The following is a 12567-nucleotide window of genomic DNA, read 5'->3' as shown; positions in this document are numbered from 1 at the left end:
CATGTACATAGGTGTAGGCAAGAGATAAAACTCACAACACATGGACCCCAGGAACAGGAATGGGACTAGAGATCCCAAAAGGGTTGGGGGGAAGCCGGGGAGGGGGGCACCAATCACAATGAATGGCACATAACCACACACCCCCAGCCAGAAGAGAAGGGAGACAGAGGTTGGTGTGAAATTCGAAAATAATTAACCATCTACAATCTACCATGAGGGTTGTGGGGTGCGGGAGGAGGGAGGGGAAAAAAGAGGAGCTGATCCCAAGGGCTCAATGGAAAGTAAATGTCTAGAAAAGAACGATGGAATATATGTATGAATATCTCGGATACAATTGATGTATGTTTGCAGCAAGAGTTGTAAGAGTCCCCAATAAAATGATTTAAAAAAATCATACATACACATATGTGCATATGTTAAAAAAAAAAAAGACAGGGAAATGCACGTGGGTTAAGCCTCTACTGAATTTCCTCCGCTCAAAGACCAAGTATGTTAATAGCCTTCTATAATGCTGAGTGCATGGGAAAGTAGATTATTGCAAATGCGTGTAGGTTAAAATGTAATACCTTATCATTTGGTTTCCCTTTGATCCACTTAAAATTTGTTCTAGTTTTTAATATTTTCTATTTTCTTTTCGATTGAAGTTTTTCTGTTTTCCTGTTATTGTTGTTAGGTTTTTAAAAAAAACGTTTTTCTGCATATGAAATCCAGGATAGGTGAGTGTGTTAGAGACAGTAACTGGATTAATGGCTCCTTAGGGGAATGGGAGGGGAGGTTGGGGGAAAATGGGTAGCTAATAAAGATGAATCTAAGAAGGAAGATAATATTCTGAAATTGATTGTGGTGATGATTGTACAACCCTCTCAATGTGATTGAGTTCAAGGATATGTGAATTATATGTTTTAATATAAAATAAGTGTTTGTTTTTTTAAAAACTGGTTTTTAAAAGATGCTTTCAAAGAATGACTTTGAGAATAATTGGGGGGGGGGGGGGCGGTGTACTTGGCCAAAGCAGCCCCCGACAGCCAACAGCAACCTACAGAGAAGCCTTTACAAACCTGAAAGCGAGGCTCCAGCACACTGCCTGCTGGGATTTGCAGTCCTTCCACTGGAGACCGCAATTGCAAGGTGCTTTGGGAACGTCAGACGGGGGCGGGGTGTGTGTGGGTGGGGTGGGGGGGGGTGTTTCACATCTCGCGATGTTCCCTTACGGTTCCCCCCCACCCCACGGCCCTTTGACCCCCCCTTTCCTAACGTGTTTTTCAAATCTACCAATGAACACATAGCTTCGGCTCGAACCAGCCAATCGGAGTGCTGAGTCACCGGGAAATTTAAATCGCGCCGGCCGGCTGCACGAGCCCTACTGTCTCCAGTCAGCGCCGCATTGGGCGACTAGTGAGCCGTCCGACCTGCAGCCGCTGAGCCGTCGCTCTGCCTCCGGTGCGAGTCCGGCCGCTCCGCAGGTACGAGCCCAGGCCGCAGCTCGCTCGCCGGGACCCCGGGCTGGCCCCAGGCGCACCCCCCGTGTGAGAGGCGCGACGCCGGGGAGACGGCGCTGGCTCCGGCCTCCTCAAGAGAAGGAGGCCTCGGCGCGCTGTGTCGCGGCGCGGAGCCTGCGCTTCCGGGCGCCGGGGCCGCACTAACGGTCACCGGAGACCCTAAGCGCCGCAGGGCAGGGCAGGGCGGAGGCCCGAGGCCCGGAGCTCAGCCCCACCGCGGCTCCGACCGGCGCCGGGGGCCTGGGCCGGGCGGGGCTGCCGAGGGCGGTTCAGGCGTGCGGTCGGCCGGCCGGCCGGCCGGCGGGGTCCCGTCGGCAGGGGTGCGGGGCAGGTGGGGAGGGGGGCTCTGCCGTGGCTCGCCTCCGAGATCGAGCTGAAGGCCCCGGGCCGCGGCGAGGCTCAGCCGCTGTCGGCCTCATCACGAGCCTGCGCTCGGGAAATCCCTGGGAATTAAAAACGGGGTGCGGGGCGCCCGAGGCGCCGGCCGGCGTCACCCGCTCCCATTGTTGGCTGCGCAGGCTCCAAAACGGTCGTGGGTGAGCCCCGGCGGCGGAAAAGAACCCGATGCCGGCCATTTGGAGACACCCAAAGTGGGAAGACGGAGAGCGAGGCTCCCGGTGACCTGAACCGATGAGCTCCAGGCCGTGGGCCTCCACTGGGAGATGAGGCGGCGCCACCATTTGGTTTTCAGTGACCTGTGTGGACTCGAGTCCAGCTGCGATGGCCAGTGTGCCTGTTTGTTGGCAGCTGCGTGCGGGCTGTGCTGCGCACGCCCTGGATTTTAACGACATCGCCTGTAAGAACGGCCGAGAGCACTCATTTTTCTATGTTGATAACCCGTTCAGGTGATGTCTCGGTCAAGGCCTGCATAAAACGTTGCAATTTCACATCTTTCTGGGTTCGTTTTTCATGATTTATAATTAAAATACTAAGAAATTGAAAATTACGTAAGTGGTTCGCATTATATTTTTGCTTAAGGTCTTGGCTCTTTAGAGGGGAAGGGACAGTGGTCAAAAAGCTTTCCTAATGCTGGAAACATGAGGATCGGTCCCTGGTGGTGGGGTGGTTAACCCTTGGCTGCTAACTGAAAGACTGACCCACCAGTCTGGGCTGTCAGCATGCCTGGGGGAGAAGGATGTGGCAGTCTGTTCTGTAAGGATTTCCAGGCCTGCTGCTGGAAGCACTTCTACTCTGGTAGCCAGGAGGCGGGATTAACTTGGGCGGTGCGTTTGGGTTTTGTTTGTCGGTTTGGTGTACTACATAAAGTGTGGTTTGCACATATGCTTGGAAAATGTATTCGTAAGAAACTAAGGATAAAAGGCATTTTTTTCCTCTTCTCTCCCCCATCTTCCAGCTTTCTCCCTTTGTCTTGCAACCATGTCCAGCAATGAGAATGCAAATTCACCAGCTGCCCGGTTTAACAGATTCAAGAACAAGGGCAAAGACAGCTCGGTGAGGACTTTCTGTTGCTTCCTGAGGAGAGGGAGTTGTTTGGGGATGAAGAAATCAAGGGGATTAAAAATGCTCTCACTTGATAAGAAAGAGTGATGGTGATAAAGTAAAGCAGTATGCTAATCTTTGTTGCAGGAAATGAGGCGGCGCCGCATCGAGGTTAATGTGGAGTTGAGGAAAGCTAAGAAGGATGACCAGATGTTGAAAAGGAGAAACGTCAGCTCCTTTCCTGATGACGCTACGTCTCCACTGCAGGAAAACCGAAACAACCAGGTAAATAGGCCTCAGTTTGGGAGTGCTGATAAACCCAGAAAACGCATAGGGGACTTTTCTTAGAAGCTTGAGTAACACTTCTGGACCCAGGAGTGAACTATCAGATCTGTGAAGATTTTTCCCTTTTTTCATTCATAATTGAGTGAAAATTTCCAGATCTTCCAAGTTCTGCATTTTGTCTGCTTGCTGGGAGCCTCACCCAGATTTTTTTAGGTATGTGGGATATGTGTTGAGCTGGTCACCACAGGTTAGATGTTCGAACCCATGAGCTGCTCCTTGGGAGAAAACAAGGTTGTTTGCTCCCATCGAGATATACAGCCTCAGAAACCCAAAGGGTTTCAACCCGAAGTCCTCAGTGGCAGTGAGTTTGGATTTCGGACAGAAAGTGTCCACTGTGTAACTTATTACTGTGGAGGCCAGTTTGACCCATAATGACTCCTTGTGACAGGGCAAAACTGTCCCACAGCATTGTCGTGGCTGTCGTCTTTATGGAAACAGATTGCCAGCTCTTTCTCCTATGATTTGAATCACCAACCACTTGGTTAGCAGCCGAGCTCTTAATTATGTGCGCCACCAGGCTCCTGATTTATTTCTATTACCAATTTTGTTCAGGCTCATTTTCCTCCTGAAGGGTTTTCAGTAGCCTCTTAATTTTTTTTTTTTTTGTTTATTTGGGGTTTTTTAAATCATTTTATTAGGGGCTCATACAACTCTTAATCACAATCCATACATACATCAATTATGTAAAGCACATTTGTACATTCATTGCCCTCATTCTCAAAACATTTGCTCTCCACCTAAGCCCCTGGCATCAGTTCCTCATTTTTCCCCTCCCTCCCTGCACACCCCTCCCTCATGAACCTTTGATAATTTATAAATTATTATTTTGTCAAATCTTACCCTGTCCAACATCTCCCTTCACCTACTTTTCTGTTATCCGTCCCCCAGGGAGGAGGTCAATGTAGATCCTTGTAATCGGTTCCCCCTTTCCAACCCACCCCCCTCCACCCTTCCAGTATCTCTGCTCACACCACTGGTCCTGAAGGGATCATCTGCCCTGGATTCCGTGTGTTTCCAGTTCTTATCTGTACCAGTGTACATCCTCTGGTCTAGCCAGACTTGTAAGGTAGAATTCGTGTCATGATAGTGAGGGGGAGGAAGCATTTAGGAACTAGAGGAAAGTTGTATGTTTCATCATTTTGCTACATCACACCCTGACTGGCTCGTCTCCTCCCTGAGACCCTTCTGTAAGGGGATGTCTAGTTACCTACAAATGGGCTTTGGGTCTCTACTCCGCACCGCACCCCCACATTCACTATATGATTTTTTGTTCTGATGATGCCTGATACCTGATCCCTTCGACACCTCGTGATTGCACAGGCTTCTGTGCTTCTTCCATGTGGGCTTTGTTGCTTCTGAGCTAGATGGCTGCTTGTTTACCTTCAAGCCTTTAAGACCCCAGATGCTATATCTTTTGATAGCCGGGCACCATCAGCTTTCTTCACATTTGCTTATGCACCCGCTTTTCTTCAGTGGTTGTGTCGGGAAGGTGAGCATCATAGAATGCCAATTTAATAGAAGAAATTCTTGCATTGAGGGAATACTTGAGTCGAGGCCCAATGTCCCTCCGTTACCTTAATACCTAATAAATTTGCATGTATACATGCCTTTATCTAGACCTCTATAAATGCCCTTTGCCTCCTAGCTCTTTCCTCTATATCCCTCGACTTTCCTCTTGTCCCACTATCATGCTCAGCCTTAATTTGGGTTTCAGTAATTCCTCTTAGTTACATTACCCTGAGCACACCCTACCAGGCCTCCTACACCCTCCTCACCGATTTGGATCACTTGTTGTTCCCTTGTCCCTGGGTTTGTCAACACAACACTACCTTTCCCCCAACCTCCCCCTTTCCCATGTACCCCTGGAACTGTCAGTCCCCTTGTTTTCTCCTCCAGTTTGTTCATCCAACCTATCTTATTTAGATAGACCGGAGATAATAACATGCGCAAAAATAAGACAGAGCAAAACCAAGCAACAATATACAACAAAACAACAACAACAAACCAATGACAAACACAACAAGAAAGAAAAGCTTGTAGTTAGTTCAAGGACTGTTTGTTGGCCTTTAAGAGTGTTTTCCAGTCCAGTCTGTTGGGGTACCATGTCCTGATCCCAAAGTCCACCTTCAACATTCCCTGGGGACCTCACTGCTCCTTTCCCTTTGCCTCAGTGTGGTGGATCAGATCGGGCGCAATTCCCACACTGTGTCTCCGGTGTTGTCCCCTGTAGGGCTATGGGTCAGTGAGGGATGTCGTGTCTCATACTGGGGCCGGCCATGTGGTCCTATCTGGACTGGCAGCTCTAATCAAGAACATCATCCTCAAAGCCTGGTGGGCCAGAATGTAGTAGCCTCATAATTTATTTTCATCTTCCTTCTATGCTACATACTAGTGCTGTGCTCCACCCTCCCCCAAATGCTGGTTTAAAGTTCTCTCTGCTCAACACTTTTATAGTTTTAAAACCCTCCTTAACATTGAAGACCTCACATAGTTCTTCAAATGGACAGCGTTCATCTTTTGTTACAAGACACTGGGCACTTGGGCGCCGCTTTCTTCACATCGCGCTTTCCATAGTATTCTACATCATCAGCGGGTTCTGATGGCTTTTCTTTCTGGATTCGCCTGAGTGCTACACTGGTGGTTTTGGTCAGCTTAGCAGGGAAGACTTCCTTGTCTCAGAATTGCTGTGATATTCAGCTCCTACACCAAGAGGAAATGCTATGAAACATGATGTCTCTTTTTTTAAATTTTTTTATGATGTCTCTTTTTATTCCTGAATCGTTGTTTCTCTACTTGCTACACTTTGCCTTGTTAGGCTGCAAATGCCTAGGTTTCAGAAAGGGCTGTTGCTTGAGTTTCACCATCAGTTTGCTTCTTACCCTTCTTCGGACCTGTGAATTGCACCATAGCACCCTCACATTTGCAGCACAATACCATGGTATAGTGGTTACAAATTGGTAATCTAGTAGCCACAAGGTCTGCAGTTTGAATCCACCAGCCACTCTGGGAGAAAGACAAGCTTTCTACTTCTGTAAAGAGTTAACAGTCTCAGGAACTCACAAGGGCAGTTCTATCCTGTCCTATCGGGTCCCTGTAAGTCGGCATCAGCTTGATGGCCGTGAGTCATGAGTTTACCTTGGCAATGTTTATATTACACACTTAGATGTGAACATTGCCAACACGTTGCCTGTAACTATCCCTTTCTCTCAAGGAAGCATATTGGATGCAAGTGATTGAGATTATGATGGAAAAAACTTTAATCTGCCATAATTATTTTTTAATCACAATTTTTTTAATGGCCCATTGCTTGGACATCCCAAATGTAACTCCCATGAATCATGAGTTTTGAAAACTGTTGTTGATATAAAATAGTCATATGTGATTAACAGATGAATAGTCAAAGGACTAAAGTTCTCCTTACTATGTAAACTTGAAGATGTCTTCGTAGTGACAAGGATAATTTGGTGACATACTCCGCTTTTCTCACAGGGCACTGTAAACTGGTCTGTGGATGACATTGTCAAAGGCATAAATAGCAACAATTTGGAAAGCCAGCTCCAGGCTACTCAAGCTGCTAGGTAAGTCTTGCCTGCTCTAACCTGGGTAGCTTACAAAATTGGACATGAAGTGTGAGGGCACAGTGTGCGGAGGAGGTGGACATAGGGTGCCATCGGTCGAGAAAAAGCAGTTGGCTTCCCTTTCTAAGGAGTATTTCAAGCTAGCAGCTAGGGAAGGAGCGTCATCAGAATTAGTACAGCCACCCGTCCATTTAGAGTCTGATCCCCACCACACACAAACACTTGTAATGTCCATAACAGAAAGGCTTATTCTCTGACCATTATCAGAAAAAAACAACACTTGATCATGGAAACGATGTTCAACATTACTTCGCAGTCAGGGAAATGGGACTTAAATTGGCTCTGAGTGTGCAGCCCTGTCAGATTGTCAAAAGAGCTAAGGTCTAGAGTAGAGTTCTGTGAGGAGGCCAAGGTGGGAAGGGCGATCTGCCTTTTTGGTAATACTTCCATTTTGTACAAACATAATTTGTTAATCAGCTTTTTGTTTCTCCTCTAGGAAACTGCTTTCCAGGGAAAAGCAGCCCCCTATAGACAACATAATACGAGCAGGCTTGATTCCGAAATTTGTGTCCTTCTTGGGCAGAACTGACTGTAGCCCCATTCAGTTTGAGTCTGCTTGGGCACTCACTAACATTGCATCTGGGACATCAGAACAAACCAAGGCTGTGGTCGAGGGAGGAGCAATCCCAGCATTCATTTCTCTGTTGGCATCGCCGCATGCTCACATCAGTGAACAAGCTGTTTGGGCTTTGGGCAACATTGCAGGTACTTGAAAGGGAAATTTGTTTGACTGAATATATCTGATCAGCTACACAGTAATGGTGATCCTTGGCACACGTTTTGAATGGACCCTGGTTAGAGGTGAAAGTGGTATCTCAGGAAAATGGGGCACTTCCTAAGGTCACTAAACACAGTTGGTGCTGACAGGTACATATGATTGATTGGCTTCCCTTGTTCTGCCTGCCCCCAGGTGATGGCTCACCTTTCCGAGACTTGGTTATCAAGTATGGTGCAGTTGACCCTCTGTTGGCTCTCCTTGCCGTTCCTGATATGTCTTCTTTAGCAGTAAGTTCCTAGATAGGAAAGCTTCCTACGTAGCTCGCTTCTCCTTCTCCACTGCTGCACCACCACGACGGGAGCGGCTCATGATTTGTTACTCTTGTTCTTTCCCTCAGTGCGGTTACTTGCGGAATCTTACCTGGACACTTTCAAACCTCTGTCGGAACAAGAATCCCGCACCCCCATTAGATGCTGTTGAGCAGATTCTCCCTACCTTAGTTCGTCTTCTGCATCACGATGACCCAGAAGTGTTGGCTGATACCTGCTGGGCCATTTCCTATCTTACTGATGGTCCAAATGAACGCATTGAAATGGTTGTGAAAACAGGAGTTGTGCCCCAACTTGTGAAACTTCTTGGAGCGACTGATTTGCCCATTGTGGTAAGATGTTAATTTTCACATTAGTATATAAGGTATAAGCATAACTAGTTGCTGCTAATAGTGAAACATTGCTTATTTTATGTCATGGTGCCCTTTTTAAAGCTTTTTGGATACAGCTTAAAAAAATATTACAACACTAGAAAAATAAAACTACTGTCAACATCAACTCCCCCCCCCCCCCCCTTTTTTTCAGACTCCTGCACTGAGAGCCATAGGGAATATTGTCACGGGGACGGATGAGCAGACGCAGGTTGTGATCGAGGCAGGAGCCCTGGCTGTGTTTCCCAGCCTGCTGACTAACCCCAAAACAAACATTCAGAAGGAAGCCACCTGGACAATGTCAAACATCACAGCAGGCCGTCAGGACCAGATACAGCAAGTGGTGAACCATGGATTGGTCCCATTCCTCATCGACATTCTCACAAAGGTAGTACAACCTTAGCGCTCACAAAAGATGGTTGGCATTTACGTTTTTTGTGGCTGGGCATTGGTAGAGCTATGCTTGGTGTGATTCGGAGACCCTTTTCATTTAAGGTTGGATGAAACCCAGGGCACACTTTCATTGTTGGTAAAAGAATGCTTCAGGAATCTTGTTTTGTACCACCATACAATTAAACCCTCTTCCTTACTGTTCATTAGTCGGACTTTAAAACTCAAAAAGAAGCCGTCTGGGCTGTGACCAACTATACAAGTGGCGGAACAGTGGAACAGATTGTCTACCTTGTGCACTGTGGCATAATCGAACCATTAATGAGCCTTTTAACCGTGAAGGACACCAAGATTCTTTTGGTTATTCTGGATGCCATTTCCAATATCTTTCAAGTAAGTCCTCCAGCAAGGTCGGTGTCAGTGTGAGTTTGGGTCGATGATAGGTACACTATTTAAATGGAGGGGTGGGCAGCTACTCAGTAGTAGTACACAGGATCAAAATGTGTGCTAATGTACTTGCGATGTTTTATGTGACACGTGATCATAAAATACGTGAGTTTTTAAATATGTGGTGGTTATGGACAAAATTCATACTGGCTTCTTTCATCAATATCTTTAATGCATTTTGGTGAAATGACATTTGAATCACTTAGTTATCTAGACCCATCACTACTTGTTCTGAGCATGCCTGCACAGGGTACGGTCTCAGTGCTTGATGGTTGGTAAGCCCTGCTCACCAACTGTGAACTTCAGTTAAGAAACTTGCAGATCTAGAACTTGAGTCTAGGATTATATCCTTAGTGAAAGTGGTATCATGATGTGGCCAGTTTCCCCACTCCCAGTCACCCAACCCCTAGATTACAGTGAAACAAATCATATACTTCCTTATCTCCCGGGAAAGTAGTCTTAAAATCCAACCGCAATAACATTCTCAGAAGTAATTTCTTGGTGTCCACAAAGATGGCAGGCAGGAAAGTGCATTTCTTACACTTCATAGAGTGGACTTGCTCTAGGACCCTGTTCTCCACGGGTGATAGCTGGGTTCTTTACAAGATAGTATTTTCCTTCGCCCAGATCGGTTAAAATGTTGCCTGGGTGATTTTGATGTACAAAAAGGTCACAGTTGAAATGTAGGTATGATCTTGAGTAAGAGCTAGGTGCTGGAGAATCACTGGAGAGGCTGGCAGGTGCGGGGCTGAGTCTGGGATCTGTTCCTAACACTTATGAACGTTTCCTCACTGAAACAGGCTGCTGAGAAAATTAATGAAACTGAGAAACTTAGTATAATGATCGAAGAATGTGGAGGCTTGGACAAGATTGAAGCCCTGCAAAACCATGAAAATGAGTCTGTGTACAAGGCTTCCTTGAACTTGATTGAGAAGTATTTCTCCGTAGAGGTGAGTAAAGGGTGGCAGAGCTCACTAACACCGTGGAAAACACCCACGTAAGGACAAGCTCAGTAGATCCTTTTTTCTCTTCGTACTTAACTTTAAAGACAACAAATTAGCAATTTAAGTAGGACATAGCATACCATTTGCTTCTCTAATGTTGATTGATGATGATGCAAACCATTTACTTGTAAATGAACGGCCTTGAGACTCTCACAGTATCTGGAAGAGTAAGTTTAGGACTGTCAGTTAGAATAGATGTGGATGGGAAAATGGGCCAGTCCCACGACCGTAGTCTGAAAAGTGCACTTAGGGAGGAGGGAAATCTCAATTTCTTATTTCTGTCATGGGGCTTCAAAAACCTTATAGGAAAATTCTATTTAATAGCATTTCTTAACCCTTCCGGAACCTCCCCCTTCTAGGCAGGCTCAGAAGTGTCCCTTCAGAATCGGGGTGTGTTGTGTCCTGCATGTGTGTACACATGTGCACGAAAATTACACATTTTTAATATGCTTCCAGGAGGAAGAAGATCAGAATGTTGTTCCAGAAACTACCTCTGAAGGATATGCCTTCCAAGTTCCTGATGGCACCCCTGGGACCTTTAACTTTTGAGATTGTACAGCTGAGTCCTAAGGTTGTTTGTTGTGTACCTTGTTTGGTATAAGTTTGTCTTAATTCTTTCTCTACTAAGAATCTTTATAAATGTGATTTGTTTATGTAGCACTTTTTACAACAGAACTATACTTGAACAGTTCCAGACTGTATATACTGTATGAAGCCTGTCTCCTCTATCAGTGGGTTTCTTGTTTCTGTGTGGAATTTCATATCTTGCAGTGACCTGTAAATAAAGATTAAGTTCCACCCTTTCATTATGGCTTTGTGGTTTCCAATTTGTGGTTGTCGAGTTGCACATGAAGAATAACCCAACATAATTGATGAGCATGGACCTCGGGTAACCTGAAGTGGCTCTGGTTGTAGATGTCATTTGATGTCATCAAGGGCACAACATGAGTGATGCTTTCTGCCGGCTTCTGGGTTGCCTAGCCGTGCTGTTTCCTCTGGGTAAATGAGATCCTTCAGCTGATTTTTTTCTAATTCACTGGCCAAGCGGTGGGCTTTGGGCTTACAAGGGGGGTTGTCCCTCATTGACATCAAAATGGCATCGTGGTTATGTGTTGGGCTGCTAACCACAAGGAGAGCAGGTCAAAACCACCAGCTGCTGCTTTGGACACGAGGCTTTCCGTTAGCCTAACGAGTTAGTCTCCCAGCTCCACTGATAGGGTTCTGCCCTGACCTGCAGGGTTACTAGAAGTCAGGACTGACTTGATGTCAGTGAGTTTGGTGGGTTGGAGACATCAAGGCTGAGAGGGCCAAGTGGTGCAGCCTTGACACTGGAATTACCTGGGAACATTTACCTCGGAATGTGGTTTGGCTGCTAAGGGATCAAGTCAAGAGTATGTTTACTTAAATCCCATGAGTTTTTTTCTTTGTGGTCTGGGTTGAAAGCCATGACTAGGGCTGGGGTTCTCAGACTTTAAACGGGGCCAGTTCACTGTCCCACAGACCGTTGGAGGGCCGGACTATAGTTTAAAAAAAAACTATGAACAAATTCCTAAGCAGGACAGGCAGTAGCAGCAAAAACAAAAGGCAGGCCGGATAAATGTCCTCAGCGGGCCTCATGTGGCCCACGGGCCGTAGTTTGAGGACCCCTGCCCTAGGGATTAGTTATACTGTTGGTTGGCTTACCAAGAAGTGGGTTCTGGGAAGAAATGCACTACCTCAACCCATACCACCCTGTTGGGACAGTCACGCTACCTCTACGTTTCCAAGCCGGGAAATCTTAGCTGCCCTCTCGCCCAGAGACGAGCTGGTGGGTTCCAATCACCGTCCTTTGGGTTCACATCTGGGTTGCGTTTTAGTTGCTTTTGTTGTGATGATCCTGAAGAATAGGCCCAGCTGCTCCATATGAGGAGTAGGCTGCCTCTTCTCCAACCTCGCCGCCCAGCCCGAGACCTGCAGCACCAGGGCTCCGGAAGGCCTGAGGAAAACGGACTGCGGGCTCAGGAGACTGGTCCCTGCGGACACACGTTCTCCATAGAAGTTACAAAAGTAAGGAGGTGAGAGTGTTTAGTAAAATTTTTTTCCCCAGACATTACTGGCATAATGCAACAAACTTCCCATTTATCCTCTCATGGCAAAGCGTGCATGGAACAAGGTCTTGCCTTTTACAGGTCCCAGCTTTTGAAAGCACCCTGGTGGAACATGGAACACGCCATTTAACTCTTTGCTTCTGGCCAGTGCTCCCACCACCAAGTTCCACACATGGCCCAAGACCAAAGATCAAATCCTGCCCCTCAATGATTTTTAAATGGTTCTAGAGCCATAAATATATTTATACAAACAAATCTCTTATCAAATAATGCCATGAGTTTTTCTTGTTTTATTTCAG

The 12567-nt window shown here is 46.5% G+C and overlaps 1 protein-coding gene across 2 annotated transcripts; it reads left to right on the top strand.

The window, feature by feature from the left end:
* The first annotated feature begins 1375 nt into the window (after positions 1–1375).
* On the top strand, positions 1376–10987 carry KPNA2 (karyopherin subunit alpha 2). Of its 2 annotated transcripts, none has more exons than XM_045299649.1 (11): positions 1376–1463; positions 2854–2951; positions 3087–3224; positions 6774–6862; positions 7359–7627; positions 7833–7927; positions 8038–8301; positions 8495–8728; positions 8941–9123; positions 9978–10127; positions 10638–10987. In XM_045299649.1, exons 2-11 carry the CDS (start codon positions 2877–2879, stop codon positions 10728–10730), a joined length of 1590 nt encoding a protein of 529 aa, XP_045155584.1. In that variant the 5' UTR covers positions 1376–1463; positions 2854–2876; the 3' UTR covers positions 10731–10987. The 2 variants fall into 2 exon arrangements, with proteins under 2 accessions (XP_045155584.1, XP_004707337.1); XM_004707280.3 differs by lacking the exon at positions 1376–1463 and adding an exon at positions 2222–2295.
* The last annotated feature ends 1580 nt before the right edge of the window (positions 10988–12567 follow it).

Source organism: Echinops telfairi, unplaced genomic scaffold (assembly GCF_000313985.2).
Source record: "Echinops telfairi isolate 266 unplaced genomic scaffold, ASM31398v2 ScPeMD7_7458;HRSCAF=8496, whole genome shotgun sequence".
In the NCBI taxonomy this organism is placed as follows: Eukaryota; Metazoa; Chordata; class Mammalia; order Afrosoricida; family Tenrecidae; genus Echinops; species Echinops telfairi.
The sequence above is the reverse complement of the archived record's forward strand: the minus strand, read 5'-3'. Positions and strand labels throughout refer to the sequence as shown.

Bases quoted from the DNA above. Each gene is read 5' to 3' on its own strand.
- KPNA2 (XM_045299649.1), top strand. From the start codon at position 2,877: ATGTCCAGCAATGAGAATGCAAATTCACCAGCTGCCCGGTTTAACAGA. The intron at 7,628-7,832 runs GTACTTGAAAGG...GCCTGCCCCCAG, and splicing joins GGCTTTGGGCAACATTGCAG to GTGATGGCTCACCTTTCCGA. The intron at 10,128-10,637 runs GTGAGTAAAGGG...ATATGCTTCCAG, and splicing joins AGAAGTATTTCTCCGTAGAG to GAGGAAGAAGATCAGAATGT.